Below are 21,409 nucleotides of genomic sequence, written 5' to 3' on the forward strand. Positions count from 1 at the left end.
TACTACATAGTGCACTAGATAGTGTGAAAGATAATAGATTTATGTTCCCTACATAGTGCACTAGATTGGACATTAGAAAATAATTTATGTTCCTTACTTAGTGTACTACATAGTGTACTAGATAATAGACTTATGTTTCTTACATAATGCTTTAGGTAGCGTATTAGTTAACGGATTTAGGTTCCCTACACAGTGCACTAGATTGTATCAGATCACGGATTTATGTTCCTTACATAGTGCACTAGATAGTGAATTAGACAATTGGTTTATGTTCCCTACACAGTGCACTAGATTGTATATCAGATCACGGATTTATGTTCCCTACATAGTGCACTTGATAGTGTATTACATAATTAATTATGTTCCCTACATAGTGCACTAAATAGTGAATTAGACAATTGGTTTATGTTCTTTACACATGGCACTAAATTGTATATCAGATAACGGATTTATGTTCCCAACATAGTGCACTAGAAGTGTATTAGATAACGCATTCATGTTCACTACATAGTGCACTAGAAAGTATAACTAGATGATGATTTGTGTTCCTTACATAGTGCACTAGATCGTGTATTACATAATTAATTATGTTCCCTACATAGTGCACTAGACAGTATATTAGACAACTGACTTATGTTCCCTACACAGTGCGCTGGATTGTATATCAGATAACGCCTGCGTGCGTGTTTGTGTCGCTCTTGGCCGCTCGTTCTCGATTCCGGGAGATTTTATCTGACTTGCGGGCATCAGGGAGCCGCTATGTATATGCGGGAGACTCCCGGAACTTCCGGGAGACTTGGGATGTCTGGGTAAGTGCCATGGTAGGATATGACCCTACCAAGCGAGCGGGTGTAGATGGATCCATTAGCATTAGCTTAGCCTTTGTTCACCCCATGTTTGTCATTAAAACTGCCTTGTGTTGGTATTTTGTAAATAAACATGTTCGGAACATCTCTACGAGTGTGTCCGCCCCGTCCTTGTGCCCAGTGTTACAGTTTGATCCCTGTCTTCAGGTACTCTCTATATGGACATGCACCTCATAAGATCATCTGGCTAGTTGTGTTTTTTTTGCCCATACATATAAATAAGTGTAGGTAGCTAAACAAGAGTGTGATTGATGGGCTGGTACCCTGTTTAAAATATGTTTTCTTGTTGTTAAAGCTGGCACCTGTGATCCTCACAATCAAAGCTACGACATATTATTATAAAAATCCAGGAGTCCTAACTCATTCTTCATTTTTATTTTATTTCCACTCTTGTGCTTCCGCGTCTCTTGAAGATCTGAAGGGTTTATTTTTTGCGTCTGTAGAAATCGGATACCTGGATCATGCCATTTTGCTTTGCCCTGTCAAGGTCACACAAAACAATGCCGTGTATATTAGCCTCCTTATTCTACAATATCGTTTTCTCCCCTTTTTCAATTCAATTTGCATCACGCATCCTCTCTGCCTATTCCGATCCCTGCTAACCCACATCCCCTCCGACACGTGAGCAGCAAGCCGTATGCATTTTGCCACCCACACATTGATGGGTGTTGCGCCACCTAGCGTTGCGTGCGGAGAGACACACCCTTAGAGCAGTCCTTCCTCATCTCCGTGTAGGCGCCTCTAATCAGCCAGCAGAGGTCGTAACCGCATCATTCTGACAGAGAGAGACCCACTTCTGACCTTTAGTCCCGCCCATCTGAACAACAGGCCAATTGTTGTTCATATAGCCGCTCAGCCTCGGTCGGTAAGGCAGTGCTGGATTCGATACGACGTACTCGAGATCCAGCTCCGGTTGCAGTGTGTGTTTTTACCACTGCGCCACCTGAGTGGCTTATTGCTGGAATATTCACACTGCAAATAGTATTTTGTGAGCTGAACTGAAATGATGTGGGAAATAAATTCTTGAGAAGAGGGAGGAGAAAATAGCAGTGGGTTCTGCTACCGCTGCTACTGTAATGCCACATTAATCACTCAATCAGAAGACTGGAATAATAACGGGGTAGGGACCACTACAGAGCAGGTATTATTTAGGGGGTGGATCATTCTCAGCACTGCAGTGACACTGACATGGTGGTGGTGTGTTAGTGTGTGTTGTGCTGGTATGAGTGGATCAGACACAGCAGCGCTGATAAAGATTTTAAACACCTCACTGTCACTGCTGGACTGAGAATAGTCCACCAACCAAATATATCCAGCCATCCTGTGACCACTGATGAAGGTCTAGAAGATGACCGACTCAAACAGCAGCAATAGATGAGCGATCGTCTCTGACTTTACATCTACAAGCTGGACCAACTAGGTAGGAGTGTCTAATAGAGTGGAGAGTAAGTGTCTGATCCACTCATACCAGCACAACACACACTAACACACCACCACACCACCACCATGTCAGTGTCACTGACCATAGTTAAAAAGTACATTACACTTTGTTGTTTTTCTCATGGACTGTAGATGGTAAAAACCCTCTAAATGTACCCAAATACCCAATCAAAACAGTATCACTTTTGTTTTCGTTTACTCACACAGCTCCATGCAGACTGAGCAGAAAGCTTTCGATCTGATCCTGAGGAATGTCTCCATCCAGTTGGGCCAGATACGTGTACAGACTGGCAAACATTTCAAAGGGGATCCGAGCTGCTCCCCCCGCTGGGTCTTCAGTAAGTATTTCACATGCAAACTTCAAAGCGCTGCTGATGGTCTGTGGGAACAAACACGGATCTTATGAATTTTAGGCATATACACGTTAGATACCTGGCATCATGTGTAATAACTGTATAATAATGCTTAATAATATTACAGGTTACTTTTGTTTGCTTCATTGGACTGTAGATGATTGGAAAAATATGATATGGTGAAACGAGTCGTGAATATACTTAAGGCGACAGGTCACTGAAAAGCCACCAGAAACGTTTCATCTAGATCGTATTGAAGGAGCTGGGTCACCTGTGGGGTTGGTCTTTTTTACCTTAAATGTATAAGTGAAATACTATAATACTAAGAAGTAAAACAAGGTTACTTTTTTATGGACTGATCATGTAACGGGTGGGTCATACCTCTCGAGTTAAGTGCAAGATGAAGTCACGCACCTCCAAGATGTTTAATACTGAGGCAAAAAATCCACCAACAAAAATGTGGGCAAGAATAACGATAAACAAATAAAGTAACAAGTAAAAGACACAAAAACATCCGCAGCCCACAATGGAGATATTGGATAGGACAGGGATAGTGCAGACCTGAGAATTGGCTGAAACGATATAACAGGCTGATCCAGATGAAGATAGAGACCCCTAAGCACAAGTCGGGGACAGCAATAAACGGATGTCACACTGCTTCTGGGTTCTCGCTCTTCCAGGATGGTTTCCAAGTGAGGCCCGTAAAATACCATGACAATGGATGAGTTCCCAGAAGGACATAAAAGTATGCTGGCATCACACGGCAAGTCATTTGGGATCTGAGCCACATTACTGATCAAGGAATTTGTGTAGAGTGTAGAGTGTGTTGTGCTGGGTCTGAAACCCTGCTGGATTGCTGTGGTAGGTATAGATATTTCTTTATTTATTTGTTTTTCTACACTCACTGTTCATTTTATCAGCTCCACTTACCATTTAGAAGCACTTTGTAGTTCTACGATTACTGACTGTAGTCCATCTGTTTCTCTACATATCTGTTTGGCCTGCTTTCACCCTGTTCTTAAATGGTCAGGACCCCCACAGGACCACCACAGAGCAGGTATTATTTGGGTGGTGGATCATTCTCAGCACTGCAGTGACACTGACCACACATGGTGGTGGTGTGTTAGTGTGTGTTGTGCTGGTATGAGTGGATAAGACACAGCAATGCTGATGGAGTTTTTAAACACCTCACTGTCACTGCTGGACTGAGAATAGTCCACCAACCAAAACATCCAGCACACAGCGCCCCCGTGGGCAGCGTCCTATGACCACTGATGAAGGTCTAGAAGATGACCGACTCAAACAGCAGCAATAGATGAGCGATCGTCTCTGACTTTACATCTACAAGGTGGACCAACTAGGTAGGAGTGTCTAATAGAGTGGACAGTGAGTGGACGCGGTATTTTAAAACCTCAGCAGCATTGCTGTGTCTGATCCACTCATACCAGCACCATGTCAGTGTCACTGCAGTGCTGAAAATGATCCACCACCCAAATAATACCTGCTCTGTAGTGGTCCTGACCATTGAAGAACAGCATGAAAGGGGGGTAACAAAGCATGTAGAGAAACAAATGGACTACAGTCAGTAATTGTAGAACTACAAAGTGCTCCTATATGGTAAGTGGAGCTGATAAAATGGACAGTGAGTGTAGAAACAAGGAGGTGGTTTTAATGTTACCTCGACCAGACAGCAAAGGTCACATTGCAGTCTATTGTGCCTGGTGGATACTCGGCCAGGTCAAAAGCACTGCTACGATTCAAACTTGAGAACTGAAACACTCGCTGGGGGGCTGATTTAAACTTTAAGAGCTGATTATTATTTTTTATTTATAAATAGACTTACTTTTTTTATGATCTACAGCGCAATACTGCCCTCAAGAGGCATGTGGATGTATTACACCATAAGTATCCAAGGAAGTTAGGAAGGACCAGTAAAACATACCAAACTGTTTGGTATGTTTTACTGGTCCTTCCTAACTTACTTGTCAGATAAAGTCAGATAAAATCTCCCGGAATCTAGAACGAGCGGCCAAGAGCGACACAAACGCGCACGCAGGCGACTAATATACAATCTAGTGCACTGTGTAGGGAACATAAACCAATTGTCTAATTCACTATCTACATTTACATTTACATTTTCAGCATTTAGCAGACGCTTTTATCCAAAGCGACTTACACACAATGAGTGGAACATGATGAGCAATTGAGGGTTAAGGGCCTTGCTCAGGGACCCAACAGTGGCAACTTGGTGGTGGCGGGGCTTGAACCGGCAACCTTCTGTTTACTAGTCCAGTACCTTAACCACTGAGCTATCACTGGCCCTATCTAGTGCACTACATAAATTCATAAAGAGAACATAAATTCATATCTAAAATGCTATCTAGTGCACTATGTAGGGAACCTAAATCCGTTATCTGATATACAATTTAGTGCACTATGTAGGGAACACAAAACATCATCTAGTTATATTTTCTAGTGCACTATGTACGGAACATAAATCCGTGATCTGATATACAATTTAGTGCACTATGTAGGGAACATAATTAATTATGTAATACACTATTTAGTGCACTATGTAGGGAACACAAAACATCATCTAGTTATACTTTCTGGTGCACTATGTAGTGAACATAAATCCGTTATCTGATATACAATTTAGTGCACTATGTAGGGAACATAAATCCGTTATCTGATATACAATTTAGTGCACTATGTAGGGAACATAATTAATTATGTAATACACTATGTAGTGCACTATGTAAGGAACACAAATCATCGTCTAGTTATACTTTCTAGTGCACTATGTAGTGAACATGAATGCGTTATCTAATACACTATCTAGTGCACTATGTACGGAACATAAATCCGTGATCTGATATACAATTTAGTGCACTGTGTAGGGAACATAATTAATTATGTAATACACTATTTAGTGCACTATGTAGGGAACACAAAACATCATCTAGTTATACTTTCTGGTGCACTATGTAGTGAACATAAATCCGTCATCTGATATACAATTTAGTGCACTATGTAAGGAACATAATAAATTATGTAATACACTATCTAGTGCACTATGTAAGGAACACAAATCATCATCTAGTTATACTTTCTGGTGCACTATGTAGTGAACATGAATGCGTTATCTAATACACTATCTAGTGCACTATGTAGGGAACATAAATCCGTGATCTGATATACAATCTAGTGCACTGTGTAGGGAACATAAACCAATTGTCTAATTCACTATCTAGTGCACTATGTAGGGAACATAAATCCGTTATCTGATATACAATTTAGTGCACTATGTAGGGAACCTAAATCCGTTAACTAATACGTTACCTAAAGCATTATGTAAGAAACATAAGTCTATTATCTAGTACACTATGTAGTGCACTAAGTAAGGAACATAAATTATTTTCTAATATACTATCTAGTGCACTATGTAGTACACATGGGGGGGGGGGGGGGGGGGGTCGAGGTCCGGGGGTACCTCCCTGAAGTGAGTTTTTGCAACTTGGGATGTCTGCAAACTATTTTATATTGCTTATAACTGAGCCTTACTACTAATCATCACTTCACTACTCACCCCACCCAAAGCACTGCAACACAGTGCAAAGAACTGCATCCAGTCAGCCTCTGCATCGAAGTTTCCAAGCGCTAGCATTGTATCCAGCTGTTCGACGGGCAGGCACAGACCTTTCCACCTCTGCTCTAACTCTTCTTTTGTAACAGTTATCTTTGGTGAAAGCTACGATAAGAAAGGAAACAAACTCATTCCATAAATGTGTACCCATCAACCCTAAACTTAGAGGTCTTTGAGACTGACCTGCTTATGGAGGACCTTGAGCAGACCTGGTGTGAGTCCTAGGTCTGTCCTCTGTGTGGCGACTGGCATTTCTAGCCTGTCCTTGGCTGGGAGAGTTTCGCCCTTCGATAATGCTGAGAAATATCTACAAATAAAGAGCAATGGTTGGCATTATTTTATATTTACATCTAAATAGAAGTTGCTATTTCGTAGACTTGGGTACACATAATCCCAGGGGTACACCACACTGAAATTGGGGCATGCAATTAGCAAGCTGGCAACACAGTTACGCAGGTACTACATTTTCCATTTATTTGTTTGCCCTCCCTACAGCAACATTGGTCGTAGGGACCTGGATCGATCCTTGTCTGGTTACTGCAGGTAAAGAGTTTGGCATGTTCTTCTCATGGTTTCCTACTGGTTTTCTCCCATCTTTTATAACCATGCAGAAGGTGGGTTTGTCTGCTCTAAACTGCCCCAAGGTTTAAATGTGTAAGTGTGTGGGTGTGTGTGCCCTGTGATAAATTAGCACCTTGTCCTAACCCAAGGTGTATTGTACCTCCTGCACAGTGTTTCCCAGTAGTGTCAGACCCACCGCAACCCTGACCAGAATTATTCGGTTAGTACAATTGAATATAAGTGAATAAATACAATATATGGCCAATAGTTTGTGGACGGCTAAAAATTACATAAAATTTGATTTCATTCAGGCACAACATCATTGATGGGGCCTGCTCAGATAAAGGTAAGGTAGGCAATAATACCTGCCCACTGTTGGCTTTCCAGTTCATCCCAGTGTGTTGAATGGGGTTGAGGTTAAGTGCTGCATTAACTGGCTTGTATTAAATGTGCAGAAATATGGCTGTATCTTTTTTACTTCGTTCACTGTGTTAACAATATGTGTGGCTGTAATAAGCCACTTAGAAAGGATGTCAGTATAAATCCTAAATCAGAAAAATTTGGGACAGCATAAAAAATGCAAATAATAATAATAATAAAAAATAAAAAAAACAGAGCCTGCAACACATTCCAAAACAAGTTGGGACAGTAAAGCATTTACCACTTTGTAATGTTGCCATTCCTTTTCACCACACTTAAAAGACGTTTTCACTGTGTGATGGTCCATCCTAGATGACTCCGAGCCCAGAGAAGTCGACACCGCTTGTGCTTCACTACACAAAGGTTTGCCAAAATAAACCCTCGCCCATGTGGTTATATCAGCTATTTTTGAGTGGCGGTTCTTGATGCAGTGCCGTCTGAGGGATGGAAGATCACGGGCGTTCAGCTTCAGCTTGCACCCTTGACCTTTACACACTGAAATTCCTCCCGATTCCTTGAATTGTTTAATGATATTATACACTGTAAAGGGAGAAATATGCAAATCCCTTCTAATCTGTCTTTGAGGTTCATTTTCTCACACATTTGTTAACAAACTGGAGATCCTCTGATCATCTTTGTTTATCAAAGACTCAGCCTTTCCTGGATGCTGCTTTTGTACCAAACCATGATTACAATCACCTGTTTGGAATCACATCATTATTTAGTTTTTTCACCTTATTACTAGCTCTAAATTGCCCCCGTCCCAACTTTTTTAGAATGTGTTGTAGGCGTAGAATGCAAGAATGGAGGTATAATAACAAATGAAATATCTCAGGTTCATCCTGTCTGCAGTCAAATAAAAGTGAAAGTAAATGTAAGGAACACTGCATTTTTATTTTATTTGCATTTTCCATACTGTCCCAACTTTTTCTGATTTGGGGTTGTAAAACTTTAACCACGGATCCAGCTTTAACAGCTTTAATCAAATATTCATAGACATTTCTGATAACCCTATTGATCAAACACAATGTAATGATGCATTAAATTACTGTGTACAAACCAGCAATGATGTAATAAGCAGCCGGGTGTGGTAAGATGTATATGAGTGTTTTGGAATGAAGTGTATTAGACTTACGCAGCAGCCCACTGCAGCACATCGTGTGGCTGTGTTTTAATAGCAGCTTTAGTGAACTGTTTCAGGATGTCGGGCAGCTCTGGAGGGATGTTGATCTGCTGGGCGCAGTACATAGTGTCCGGGAGAGGCATCTTCTGTCTAGAGGTTAAAGGTGCGCTGGTTAAAGAATTGGTATCATCAGAGAGAAATATGTTAATTATATGACATCAAATAATCCTTACAGTTAAATCTTAACAAAAACAGGTTTAAAACCCTTATTATATAAAATCTTTATCCAACCTTATTTTTAATAATAATAATAATTACAGCAGGTAGATAAATTGTATTATTATTATTATTGTTATTAGTGTTATTATTATTGTTATTAGTGTTATTATTATTATTATTGTTGTTATTAGTGTTATTATTATTAGTGTTATTATTATTATTATTATTACTGTTATTAACAATAACAATCAAACACATTTATATTAAATAATTTATTAATTAATTTTTAATAAGATTAGATTTTACAAATACATTATTTGATTCATATAAGGGCATTATTCAGATTGGAATCTTATTTCCACTATCAGCTTTACATTTAGCAGACACTTTTATCCAAAGCGACTTACATCTGTGACAGTCTAAGCAATTTAGGATTAAGGGCCTTGATCAAGAGCCCAAAAATTCTGTATATGTGGATTATGTCTGAGAAGGGATGGCTGAGGCCCTGTGATGATTTTTCTGCTTAGCACCTAGTGTTTCCCAAGGAGACAACTTGCCGCAAGCCTGAACAGTATAAAGCATTAATAAAAATGAAATGAAATAGCATTATTATTTTTATAATAATAATAATAATAATAATAATACAATAAATTAATAATATTATAATTAATAAAAAAAATAATAATAATAATAAATAAATAAATAAATAAAAGTGCCTGATAATTGCTGTAATACACGTGCATGCCCTTATATAAATCAAATAACTCATTTGTAAAATGTAATTTTATTAAAAATAAATGCCGCTCAGGTAGCGCAGTGGTAAAGTATGCTAGCGCACCAGAGTTGGGGTCTCTAATGCATCGTATCCCGACTGGGTTGGGCGGCAGCATGAACAACGATTGGCTGTTGTTCAGGGTTAGGGGTAAAAAGTCGGATCATTGGTCCTCATAACTGGTGCGACTGCGGCCCCTGCTGGTTGACTGATGGCGCCTGCACAGGGCTGAGGAATAATGCTGATGGGGGTGTGGCCCTCCATACACAGTGCCCGTCGGTGTATGAACTCGACTCGTGCGGGTGAAAAATGCAGTCTGTAGTGACTGTGAGGGGGCGAATCAGTATAAAGGGGAATCAGGGGAATTGGACACGACTAGATTAGGGGACAAAATTGGGGGAAAAAGTGGGAAAAATTATATTTAAAAAAATAAAATAATAATTGTTTATAAATTTGTTTATTATTGTTGTTAATAACAGTAACAGCAGTAATAAAATAATAACCATTTATTTACCTATTATTGTCATATTTATTTTTATTATTTTTTATTATTTTCATATTTTAGTTATTATTTTATAATATAATATTATTATATTATAATTATTATTTTATTTAAAGAAAAATAGATTGTTCTATTTTGAAAAATACAATTATCTTTGTTTCCTGCAATATAGTCCAAAATTACAATAAGTATTTACACAATTTCCCCAAGTACTGATACATACACCAGTGAGCCAAAATATTAGGACACCCCCTTCTTACCCCCAAATAATGTGCATGGCAAAGGGCTATTTTGTAACACAGCAGACGTGAGCATGAATAAAGGCGTGAGTGACTCTTTTAGTGCTTCAGGATCCACATCGTACCTGCTACCAGATACAACAGTACTACTTCAGATGTCTTGTGGAGTCCATGTCTCGGTGGGTCAAAGCTGTTATGATCATTTGTTATGCGTGTGATCCAAATGTTTTGGGTCATCTGTGTATGTAACCCCTTAACTTTAAAATCAGCAGAACTCGATGATACATATGATGTATAGTAAACATGTCTTCATGTATCAGATAATAGCCATGTCCACCACTTATTTACATCAATTAGCTAGATAGCTAACCACAAACACGATAAACAGCTGATCTAACTTTTATTAATACTTACCAATGTTAAATCGGAGAGGATGAGGATTTACTTCAAAGCAGGATTCAATTTTTGATGCAGATCTAAGTCGTAATAAACACTTTTAAAAATAATCACCAATTATCCAAGATGACTCCGTTATCCGGCGTTGTATCCCTTGTTGCCATAGCACCCGGACGCGTGTATTCACTGTCGCTTAGAGACTGTGACGTAATAACAAAGCACGCTCATTCTGTACTGCACATAATAAAACTCATTAACATCTATTCTCAAATTGCCTTTACACTTTAATTGTTCGGAAACGATTTTAACAGGTTAATTAACAGGTCAAAATCTATCATTTTGTACATTATTATTAACATACACACCGACCAGTGTCAATAACACTGACTATCTCTTCATCACTGCACCTGTTAGTGGGTGGGATATATTATATTAGGCAACAAGTGAACATTTTATCCACAAAGTTGATGTTAGAAGCAGGAAAAATGGACAAGTGTAAGAATTTGAGCGAGTTTGACAAGGGCAAAATTGTGATGGCTAGACGACTGGGTCAGAGCATCTCCAAAACTGCAGCTCTTGTGGAGTGTTCTATTAAAAGTGGTCCAAGGAAGGGACAGTGATAAACCGGCGACAGGGTCAAGGCTCATTGATGCACGTGGGGAGCGAAGGCTGGCCCATGTGGTCCGATCCAGAAGAAGAAGGCAAGCCGAAGGGAAACCTTGGGTCCTGCCATCCATGTGGACATTACTTTGACACGTACCACCTACCTAAGCATTGTTGCAGACCATGTACACCCTTTCATGGAAACGATATTCCCTGATGGCTGTGGCCTCTTTCAGCAGGATAATGCGCCCTGCCAAAAAGCAAAAATGGTTCAGGAACGGTTTGAGGAGCACAAGAACACGTTTGAGGTGTTGACTTGGCCTCCAAATTCCCCAGATCTCAATCCAATCGAGCATCTGTGGACAAACAAGTCTGATCCATGGAGGCCCCACCTCACAACTTAGAGGAGATAAAGGATCTGCTGCTGACATCTTGGTGCCAGATGCCACAGCACACCTTCAGGGGTCTAGTGGAGTCCATGCCTCGACGGGTCAGGGCTGTTTTGGCAGTAAAAGGGGGACCAACACAATATGTGTATTGTGTAAGGTGTATACTAGTTTATAAGAAATCTAAATTAAAGCAATAGGATTTTTTCTGAACGCATTAAAGATTTAAAGTTTGAATCTTATTAATGGGATTGACTGTTTTTTTTTTTTATTGTTCAATTTAATATGTATTTATTTATTGGCTTTAAACCTCTGTTATATTTAGTTATCTTTACTGTATTGTATACTCAATGTGCAGTTTAATTTGTGGCTGAAATGCTTAGTATGTATTAACGATTTTAAAAAGATCTAACAAATAGCAAAACGTTCAGACTACTAATAGTTTATTAAGACAATGTTTTTATTCTTGCTTTGATAATAAATAAGAAAGCACTTAAATGATTTAGGATGTTCATGTTTTGCACTTTAATATAAAATAATGCTATTATTTGTAGCAGGAGGAGTTGAAGGATAAAGCATTGTAGTAGAAGTAGTACTAACTATACTATAGTTATTATAGTAAAATCTACAAAATCTGATCCACATTTAAATGTATATGTAGTTTTGCTAAATGTTTTATTTTATTTTTATTTATTCGTTATTGTTTTTTGATTTATAGCTATTTTATTTGATTATACTGTACTTCAACTGTTTTAAAAAATAATAATAAATAAAATACACAAATAATAAACCTATAATATATAATACTCCTTTCAAAATACTTTCAAAAAACATTATATCCCCTGTAAAGTGTTTAGAACGCAGAAATTAAGGGCAAATGTAGTCAAAACAGCATAATGTGCTTTTATTCTGTATCATCAGCCCTGGATTTACAATACGCATGCGCAGGGTTTGCAGCCTTACGTCTAACGCTAGAATACCGCTGCACGTCTAAAACCACCCTACATTTACTATGAAGTGCACTACTTAGGGAGGTTTATATCTATATAAGGTAAATCACGCATAAACACCAACTTTAGATTTAAACAGGCACATAAAATAATACAACATTGCAATAGCTATGTACTCATGTACTTTGGCGTGTTGTAGTACATCTAGCAGTTTGTAGGGAATAGGCAGTATAGCACAGCTGTAGATGCCGTTTAGGACGCGTCCCGAGTGCGTTTAATTGCGATGTCAATCACTGTGCTTGGTGTCAGCCGAAACATGGCGGACTACAAGGAGGCACCTCTGGCTACTCGGCCGAAAACATTGGACCCAGCGGAGTATTTTAATGTTTCTCCGGAGTATCGAAGGGCTGAAGAGGAACGCGCTTCGATAAGAGCTCAGCTGAAGCGGCAGTACCAGCTCCAGCTCAACAATCCCCTCCGAAAAGAGCTCATTGTGAGTAGGAGAGAAACTGTTAGCTTGTGGCTAACCAGCGTCTCGAGCGCAAACGGCCGTCGACAGGGTATAAACATTGAAGTTGGAAAATATGAATATTTTTATTAAAATAGACCAAACTTATTATTTTATTACATTTTAAAACACAGACAGTGTTGATAAATAACTACAAGTAAATAAATAAATACAACAAGCCGCTCGGTTATCGTGACCTTGGTGGTTGTTTGTTAGCTAACGCTACCGAAGGTAACCGATGAATGATATTTTACTTGTGTAGTGTAAGTTGTAAACACGTTTCAGTAATTGAATTATATTAATTAATTGCAGCATTAATTTGTATAAAATGTAAAATATGTGAAATGTTCTCAGCAGGCTTAAATTTATTTGTTTATATTGTGCAATGTTTGTCGTTTTATCAGATAATTACTGCCACACTACAGTAATATATTTAATTATACTCTGGCTGTTAAAAGAGAACAACTTAAAATAATAAATACAATTTAAAAGAAACATGAGATATTTTTGCCATTTATCATCATAGCTTGTGGTTGCTTTGCAAATGCAAGACGATTTAGGATAAATTGTGTGCATTAGATTAGATTAGATTAGATTAGACAGACAGACAGACAGACAGATAGATACTTTATTGATCCTTTGCAGGTAATTTCTTTGTTACAGCAGCTCACATCAGACAACAAACAACTGTTTACATACTTACAGCATTCACTAACAGTATTCACAGTAAACATTAGTCTTATGGTGCATGCACAGCATACAAAAATAGGATAGGATAAGACTTTATTTATCCCCTTAGGGAAATTAACTTACAGCAGTAGGAAGACAGAAAAAAACAGAAAGAAATACAACTAAGTGAAAATATTGCACACATAGTGTGTAGTTGTTTACTCTAAAACACATCAAAAAATTATATATACATTAGAAATATGCAAAATATATTACGTATTGCACTTATTGTAATACATTACACATTGCATTTCTTATTACACCATGAACATGTAGGTATAGGTATGAGTGACGTTACATATTATTATTGTTGTAAGCCCTGATGGTAGCGCTCCTTCTTACACAGTGGATGGAGGAGTCTGGTGCTGAAGGAGCTTGTTAGGTCCCCTACAGACTCATGTAGTGGATGTGCGGTGTTGTCCAGGATGGATGACAGCTTGGCTATCATCCTCCTTTCTCCCACCTCCTCTACAGGTTGGAGAGGAAAGTTCAGGACAGAGCTCGCTTTCTTGATGAGCTTGTTTAGTCTTTTTCTGTCTCCTGCTGAGATTGCACCTCCCCAGCACACCACTCCATAGAAGATGGCTGATGCTACCACAGTGTCATAGAAAGATCTTAGCAGTAGTCGGCACACTCCAAAGGACCTCAGTCTCCTCAGTAGGTGGAGGCGACTTTGGCCCTTTCTATATAGGGCATCCGAGTTGCTAGACCAGTCCAGTTTGTTATTGAGGTGAACACCCAGGTATTTGTTCTCCTTCACTATCTCAATGTCCAAACACTGGATGCTCACAGGTGTGGTGTGATGCAACTTTTTTCTGAAGTCAATCACCAATTCTTTAGTTTTACTGGTGTTAATGTGAAGCACATTTAGTTCACACCAGGTAACAAAGTCCTTGATGATCCTCCTATATTCCGGTTTGTTCCCATCAGATAAACATCCAACAATGTATAGGTATATCCAACAATGTAGGTATATCCAACAATACCTACGTCCAGAAATGTAGGTATTTATATGTAAACGTTGGTCTTATGGTGCATGCGTAGCATACAAATTTTTTTTCTTTTAATGGGATGCTGTACGCTTGTCGCTTATCAGTCAACTGTCTATTAATGACGGTTGGTTATCTGTTAAAAGAAATTTAGAATTAGCATCTGTAATTTAAATGGTTATTTTAAGCAACAGCATTAACAGAAGGGTTAATCAAATAATATATATACACTTTTCATTTTCATAAACCACCTGGTTAGAGTCGTGGTGGGTTCGGTTTCACCATGAAACACTGTGTGCAAGGCAGAAATACACTGGACAGGGTGCCAACCCATCCCTAAACGTAGCCAATCATTTACGTGTAGATGCCCACCCAGCCTATGAGTAGTGATGGGCTTGCTTTATACACTTCTGCATCAGCCAAGCAGTTTGTAAACTGATTAAAATACTACATTTATTTTATTGTGAATAATAGGAGCTTGGTGATAAATTTACAGCCCACTTTTATGTACATGTTATGTCTCATGGCATGTTGCTATTGATTGAGCTATTGTAATGGCTGACGAGTCTTAATGCTCTGTTTTTTGGTGTTTTATCGTTTCTTAATTGCAGGAGGACCCTGCCCTCACCCGCTGGATATTCGCACGTACCGAGGTATATAACCACTTCAGACCATCGCCCAAATCATCGCTGATCGCCGGCTTGGTTGGAGTCGTCCCACTTTTTGTGCTGTATTATGTACTGAAGACTGACAGGGTAAGTAAACTGGGAACTCGAGACATGAATGTTTCTGCTGTTGTATCCATCAGAGGTCAAGTAAATTTTTCATAGAACTGAGTCAGTTCCTTGCCTTACGCTCATACCTAATCAAAAATGGTAAACAAATAAAAAGGAATTCACACCATTAAACCAACTTCTTAAATGCCACCTTTAGGACTAGTAAAATATTGATTCCTTTATTTATGATCATTCTGCACAATAACGAGTTTGAAATGACGGCCGCAGCCCTGCAGTCTTTCTTTAAATATTTACTCTGCTGATGTTTAATTGTGGACTTTTGTGGTGCAAGGGGTTTACTAATAATAGGTATGCAAAATTGCCAATTTCTATTAACCTTCAAGCTTCGTGTCGCATTATATACAATATAATTAGCACGTTTTGAATTAAAAAGTCTTTACTGCCACGCTGACTTTATTTAAATAAAGCATAATGTCGAAAAATAGTCGTTTTATGTAGTTAGTCTAATCATAGAGTAAAGATGCGGTTGAGAAATTAATGCTCTTTTAGACTAATTATAAATTAGTTAATAAAAATTATTAGTTAAAATATAGATATAATTATATATGATTATAAAATGAAAATAATAATAAATAAATAATAAACCTTTATACTGCGATATGATGCAAAATATCCACATTTATTTTTATACAAAATCAGGTAACGCATACTGTAGTTCCACATGCACAAAGCCTTGCATGCAGTCAGACTCCCTACTGATGCAAAACAGCTTTGTTTAGGATTTTAATGCTAAATAGTTAAGTGATAGTTCTGCATGGATTTCCTCCAGGAGCTCCAGTTTCCTCCCACAGTTCAAAGACATGCAGTCAGGTTAATTGGAGATACTAAAAATTGCCCTTGGGTGTGTGTCTGTGATGGACTGGCTTCTTGTCCAGGGTGTTTCTGTGTGCCTTGTGCCCATTGAGAGCTGGGAAGGGCTCCAGCACCCCCCACGACCGATTATAATAAGCGGCTTAGAAAGTGAGTGAATTCAGTGATGTAAATAATATAAATACCTAATACACTATTCTGTGTGGATTATTTTTCTTTCCCTCTAATCTAGTCCTGTCCAGTTTCTTGATTGTAGCTTCCTGTGATGCTGCACCACCCATGCTCGTTTCACAGGGCATCAGACCACTGCACCTCTGGAGCACCCTTTATAAACTGTTTTAGTAAAATCGTATCTGGCTTTGCCAAGACATTCTGCTAGAAGACAGAGTATATATGAGCTTTTTCATTTATAAGCACCAAACTGTTTGTATTTTAAATGTATTATCTGTTAAAGTAGATTCTAGTTGAACTGTTAACTGAGCTAAAATCCATGTAATAGTTCAGCATTAGTCAAGTGCATGATGAATACAACAGTAACGTTCATGACATTTACAGTTTTACAGCTCAGCATGATCAGAACTTCTGTTGTTAGTAAAGCACAATGCACCAGGGGTTAAGTGGGTAGCACTGTCGCCTCACAGCAAGAAGGTCCTGGGTTCGATCCCCAGGTGGGGCGGTCCGGGTCCTTTCTGTGTGGAGTTTGCAAGTTCTCCCCGTGTCCGTGTGGGTTTCCTCCCACAGTCCAAAGACATGCAAGTAAGGTGAATTGGAGACACAAAATTGTCCATTGTCCAAATTGTCTGTGTTTGATATATCCTTGTGAACTGATGAATCTTGTGTAATGCGTGACTACTGCTCCGGTCATGAAAGTAACCAATAACCTTCTAATAAACAAACAAACACAGTACACCAGGAAACATTCATCTAGATCCTTTATTAACTTGTATCTGCTTTTACATGATTGCAAATAAGTAGAAATGAGACAGAATTTTTTGCTAGTTGTGTGAAGGACAAAATGAAAACGGCCTCAGTTACATCATAATGAACAGTAGACGTTAATGATGATAATGCCTTTCACTGTAATTTCAGGACAAGAGGGAGCAGCAGATAAAAGATGGAACTTACCAGCGCCCCTACAGACTTTCATACTGAGCACTCGCTTGTATTATTACTTTAATATTAAATTTACTTGTAACTAATAATAAATTCCCTTTATTGAAGGACATCCGACTGCAGGTTTGAGCTCTTTATTAATCATTTTTATTCTTTATAGTTCACTATAGCTAAGCGTTACATTTTTCTTTATTTAGAAATAGAAGCTACAGTTCTGAAGCAGTTTGGACAATCCTGGTCAAACCTCATGTTTTGTTGGTAAGCAATGAAAATATGGTAACATTTTTCACAATATTATAACAAGCCATTAGCTTTATCACACATTTTTGTTTAATTCAGCATCTGTGCTATAAATGTAAAACCAAATCATGACATTCGACCAGGAGTGTCTAAACTGCAGCGTAAAACCGGATACATTGTGTTTATACCATCAAACTTATTCCACTCTGATGTTGCATATTCTCATCTAGTGGACACAAACTGCAGCTTTTTCTACTTGCTGCCAGGTTTCCAGTTTGGGTTGAAATGTTTCTTGAGAGGTTCCCAGCACTGGTAGTAGTTCTTGTCCAGACGCTGGCATGTCTCCAGACCCCACTTGGTGACCGCCATGCTGAAGGAGGACTCGAACATGAAGGCCTGTATCAGACATTTAAAGACAAATTACATTTTATCTTGATATTACAAAATAACTGTAATAAACAAATATACACGATCAGCCATAACATTAAAACCACCTCCTTGTTTCTACACTCACTGTCCATTTAGAAGCACTTGGTAGTTCTACAATTACTGACTGTAGTCCATCTGTTTCTCTACATACTTTTTTAGCCTGCCTTCACCCTGTTCTTCAATGCTTGGGACCACTACAGAGCAGGTATTATTTAAGTGGTGGATCATTCTCAGCACTGCAGTGACCCTGACATGGTGGTGGTGTGTTAGTGTGTGTTGTGCTGGAGTTTTTAAATACCGAGTCCACTCACTATCCACTCTAGACACTCCTACCTAGTTGGTCCACCTTGTAGATGTAAAGTCAGAGACGATCGCTCATCTATTGCTGCTGTTTGAGTCGGTCATCTTCTAGACCATCAGTGGTCACAGGACGCTGTCCATGAGGCGCTGTTGGCTGGATGTTTTTGGTTGGTGGACTATTCTCAGTCCAGCAGTGACAGTGATGTCAGACTGTCACTGTCAGATTCATACCAGCACAACACACACTAACACCACCACCATGTGTGGTCAGTGTCAATGCAGTGCTGAGAATGATCCACCACCCAAATAATACCTACTCTGTAGTGGTCCAGACCATTGAAGAACAGCATGAAAGGGGGTAACAAAGCATGTAGAGAAACAGATGGACTACAGTCAGTAATTGTAGAACTACAAAGTGCTTCTATATGTGAAGTGGAGCTGATAAAATGGACAGTGAGTGTAGAAACATAAATAAATCAAGTGTTTTAAAACAGATTCAAGGAGCAGGGCAAGAATCTAAATCACAGTTTGCAAAGATTTTACAATAAAAGGCCAAATCATCTAAGTGAAGTTGTGGCCAAATCAGGTATGCAGGTCATAATGATGGTGGTGATCCCTAAATACAGGAGCAGCCGAAAGGTTAAAAAGAATGAAGCAATAAATAATTTTGAACAGTCTAAAAATTCCTAATATTGAAATAATGTTTAAATTTTTTTCCCTCCATTAAAATATTTCGTCATTCCTGTTGTGAAAGTGCACTGCCACGTGATACCAAGTGATAGGGTGGTTTAAAATAAACGAAACATACCATAGTTCCCTCGGCGACTCTCTCGGGTTTGAGCACGGCCGTGCTGTTCTTCTCGAAGCAGTCGGCATCGGGTCCGTGCGGGGTCATCATGCTGTGCAGGCTGCCTCCTCCAGGCTGGAAACCCTCTTCCTTCGCCTCATAGTGCCCCGTGATCAAGCCCATGAATTCACTCATACAGTTCCCTACGACACACACAGAGGGTGCTGTAGGACTGCAGGCTGCCTTTTATTTTAACTGGATGTTTAAAGCGGTTCAGACTTACTGTGATAGTAAGGGGGTCGGAAAGTGCGGTCAGCGACCCCCCAGCGAGGAGGGAAGACGACGAAGTCGGCGATGGCGACACCAGGCCGGGTGGTTTTGGCAGTCAGTACAGTGAAGATGGAGGGATCCTACAACAGAGAAGTGTTTTAATACTTGTATTGAATTTAGACATATGGGTTATTTGTATTCGCATACTAAGACATCTGGTATAAAAATGAGAGGTCAGATAATGTTATATTTCTGTTTATTTAAAAGGTTTGTGGCTCATTTCATGAAAATGTTTTTTCCATGTTCTTTCTAGAAGAAGTAAAAACAGTACAGCATTAAAGCGCCTCTAATAAAGTGTGCAGAATATTTCAGAGAACTGCTCTCCTGGGTGACCTGTTCCTGTGGTAGAATCCATCAATAAAATATTTGTGATTGATTAAAAGCTCACAGCTACAAGTAATCTGGTGCACTTTAAATTCATTACAATGTGAAACCAACCAAACCAAATAAAAAAGACACAATATCACAAGTGATTGAAATCTGTATACAGTTCCAAAAATGTTGAGACTGTAGGTAGAATGCAAATGAAACAAAAAGAGCAAAGAAAAGATATTTAATGTTTTACCTCATCAACGTTTTTGATTTTATTAGTATTTTGTTTGTTGTTTAACGCCATGTTTACACATTGGTTATTCTCATGGCAGGATAGGTACCTAACAGTTGTACAGTTTATTTATTAATGTTCTTTGTCTACTGTCCTTTCTGGGTTTAGTTCTAGATGTGTACTATCAGTCCTGTATTTTTCAAAACATTGAGTCTCTGTTTTGGTTTTGTTAAAAATTTCTGTCATTGTATTTGGCATTGCAAGTCTTTGTCGTCCTATGTTATATTTAGTACATTTTGTCAATACATGTTCAATGGTTATTTGTGTATTGCATTGTTCACATATCGGTGGATTTTATTAGTAAATGTATGTAAATAAATCTTTAATTTAACACCAGGAACAACAAAATATCAAAATGTGATTTTAACTTGGGGTAACGTTCAGGTGCAATCATGCAACTGCATAAAAATGTATATAATTTTCTTCGTTTAAGTTGTGTTGCTTTTAATAGACCACTGAAGTCGTGTCGTCATATTGTCGCCCACGCCATGTTGTTATGCCCATATTTGGTAACCCGGGTCTAAGAGAAATTTTAAATGGGGAAAAATGAATGGAGATTTCGAAAATTGCCTCTCGCATCCTGTAGTCATAAAAATTTTTCCAAAGCTGTTACGTTTTGTTTTATGGAGAATCTTCTGTCTTATCACTGGATCGTCTGAATTATGTCAAAATATGAATATTGCTACACGTAAGCTAATGCTACTGCGCACTGAATTGACGTCACTAGACTGGAAGCCTCTTAATTAAGCGCACAAAGCAGCGGGATTCACCAGCGTAACAGTGCAGTGATATCCACAAGTTTTACTTTATATTTTTAGTAGCTAGCTACATTAAAGTAGAAAGCGAGGATGGTCGGGTGTTACGCCTTTGGTTGCAGACACCAAACTGGAGGTATTGCGGGCTGCTCATTGTAGTTCAGTGACGTCTAATTAATGCGCAGTAGCGTTAGCTTTCGTGTAGCATTATTAGTATTACGATCCTTTAACAACCTCGTAATTCAGAGGATCCAGTGATGTACAGGAGAAAAATGTACATAGGACAAAACGTACAGGGTTCTGAACATGTTTATTCAGCACAGGATGCGTTAGAGCCGATTTTTTTGAAAAACCCCGTTCATTTAGCCTATAGGAAATCTGACTTAGACCCGGGTTTCCAAATATGGGTGTAACGAGGACTACAGAATGACGCACGACTTCAGTGTGTCTATTGTCACATTAGTTTGCTAAGTATCCTGAGACTTTCAGTTAATTGTTACAATGGCGAAACCCAAAATCATTCTAGTAGGTTTTTGTGACCC

The 21,409-nt window shown here is 38.8% G+C and overlaps 3 protein-coding genes across 6 annotated transcripts; 1 reads left to right on the forward strand and 2 right to left on the reverse strand.

Moving 5' to 3' along the window:
• Positions 1-1,226: 1,226 nt before the first annotated feature.
• On the reverse strand, positions 1,227-10,701 carry ropn1l (rhophilin associated tail protein 1-like). Of its 4 annotated transcripts, none has more exons than XM_062985962.1 (6): positions 10,652-10,701; positions 8,422-8,559; positions 6,489-6,612; positions 6,249-6,410; positions 2,510-2,685; positions 1,227-1,345 (listed from the first exon to the last, which is right to left on the reverse strand). In XM_062985962.1, exons 2-6 carry the CDS (start codon positions 8,550-8,552, stop codon positions 1,291-1,293), a joined length of 648 nt encoding a protein of 215 aa, XP_062842032.1. In that variant the 5' UTR covers positions 8,553-8,559; positions 10,652-10,701; the 3' UTR covers positions 1,227-1,290. The 4 variants fall into 4 exon arrangements, with proteins under 4 accessions (XP_062842032.1, XP_062842033.1, XP_062842031.1 ...); XM_062985963.1 differs by having other exon boundaries at positions 8,422-8,555; positions 10,652-10,697; XM_062985961.1 differs by lacking the exon at positions 10,652-10,701 and adding an exon at positions 10,556-10,646.
• A 2,058-nt stretch (positions 10,702-12,759) lies between these two features.
• Positions 12,760-17,534, forward strand: LOC134301156 (NADH dehydrogenase [ubiquinone] 1 beta subcomplex subunit 4-like). The gene is made up of 3 exons (XM_062985738.1): positions 12,760-12,969; positions 15,314-15,457; positions 17,399-17,534. Exons 1-3 carry the CDS (start codon positions 12,760-12,762, stop codon positions 17,459-17,461), a joined length of 417 nt encoding a protein of 138 aa, XP_062841808.1. The 3' UTR covers positions 17,462-17,534.
• LOC134301158 (homogentisate 1,2-dioxygenase-like) lies at positions 17,225-19,624 on the reverse strand. Its single transcript, XM_062985742.1, has 3 exons — positions 19,462-19,624; positions 19,200-19,381; positions 17,225-18,058 (listed from the first exon to the last, which is right to left on the reverse strand). Exons 2-3 carry the CDS (start codon positions 19,371-19,373, stop codon positions 17,915-17,917), a joined length of 318 nt encoding a protein of 105 aa, XP_062841812.1. The 5' UTR covers positions 19,374-19,381; positions 19,462-19,624; the 3' UTR covers positions 17,225-17,914.
• Between the last annotated feature and the right edge of the window lie 1,785 nt (positions 19,625-21,409).

This window comes from Trichomycterus rosablanca, chromosome 23 (genome assembly GCF_030014385.1).
Source record: "Trichomycterus rosablanca isolate fTriRos1 chromosome 23, fTriRos1.hap1, whole genome shotgun sequence".
Lineage (NCBI taxonomy): Eukaryota > Metazoa > Chordata > Actinopteri > Siluriformes > Trichomycteridae > Trichomycterus > Trichomycterus rosablanca.

Excerpts from the sequence above, each read along its gene's own strand:
- LOC134301156 (XM_062985738.1), top strand. The coding sequence starts at position 12,760 with ATGTCAATCACTGTGCTTGGTGTCAGCCGAAACATGGCGGACTACAAG. Across the intron at positions 12,970-15,313 it reads CCCTCCGAAAAGAGCTCATT|GAGGACCCTGCCCTCACCCG; the intron begins GTGAGTAGGAGA and ends TCTTAATTGCAG. Across the intron at positions 15,458-17,398 it reads ATGTACTGAAGACTGACAGG|GACAAGAGGGAGCAGCAGAT; the intron begins GTAAGTAAACTG and ends CTGTAATTTCAG.
- ropn1l (XM_062985962.1), bottom strand. The coding sequence starts at position 8,552 with ATGCCTCTCCCGGACACTATGTACTGCGCCCAGCAGATCAACATCCCT. Across the intron at positions 6,613-8,421 it reads GTGCTGCAGTGGGCTGCTGC|ATATTTCTCAGCATTATCGA; the intron begins GTAAGTCTAATA and ends CTTTATTTGTAG. Across the intron at positions 1,346-2,509 it reads CTCAGTCTGCATGGAGCTGT|GGCAAAGCAAAATGGCATGA; the intron begins GTGAGTAAACGA and ends TGACCTTGACAG.
- LOC134301158 (XM_062985742.1), bottom strand. The coding sequence starts at position 19,373 with ATGAGTGAATTCATGGGCTTGATCACGGGGCACTATGAGGCGAAGGAA. Across the intron at positions 18,059-19,199 it reads GAGTCGCCGAGGGAACTATG|GCCTTCATGTTCGAGTCCTC; the intron begins GTATGTTTCGTT and ends TGTCTGATACAG.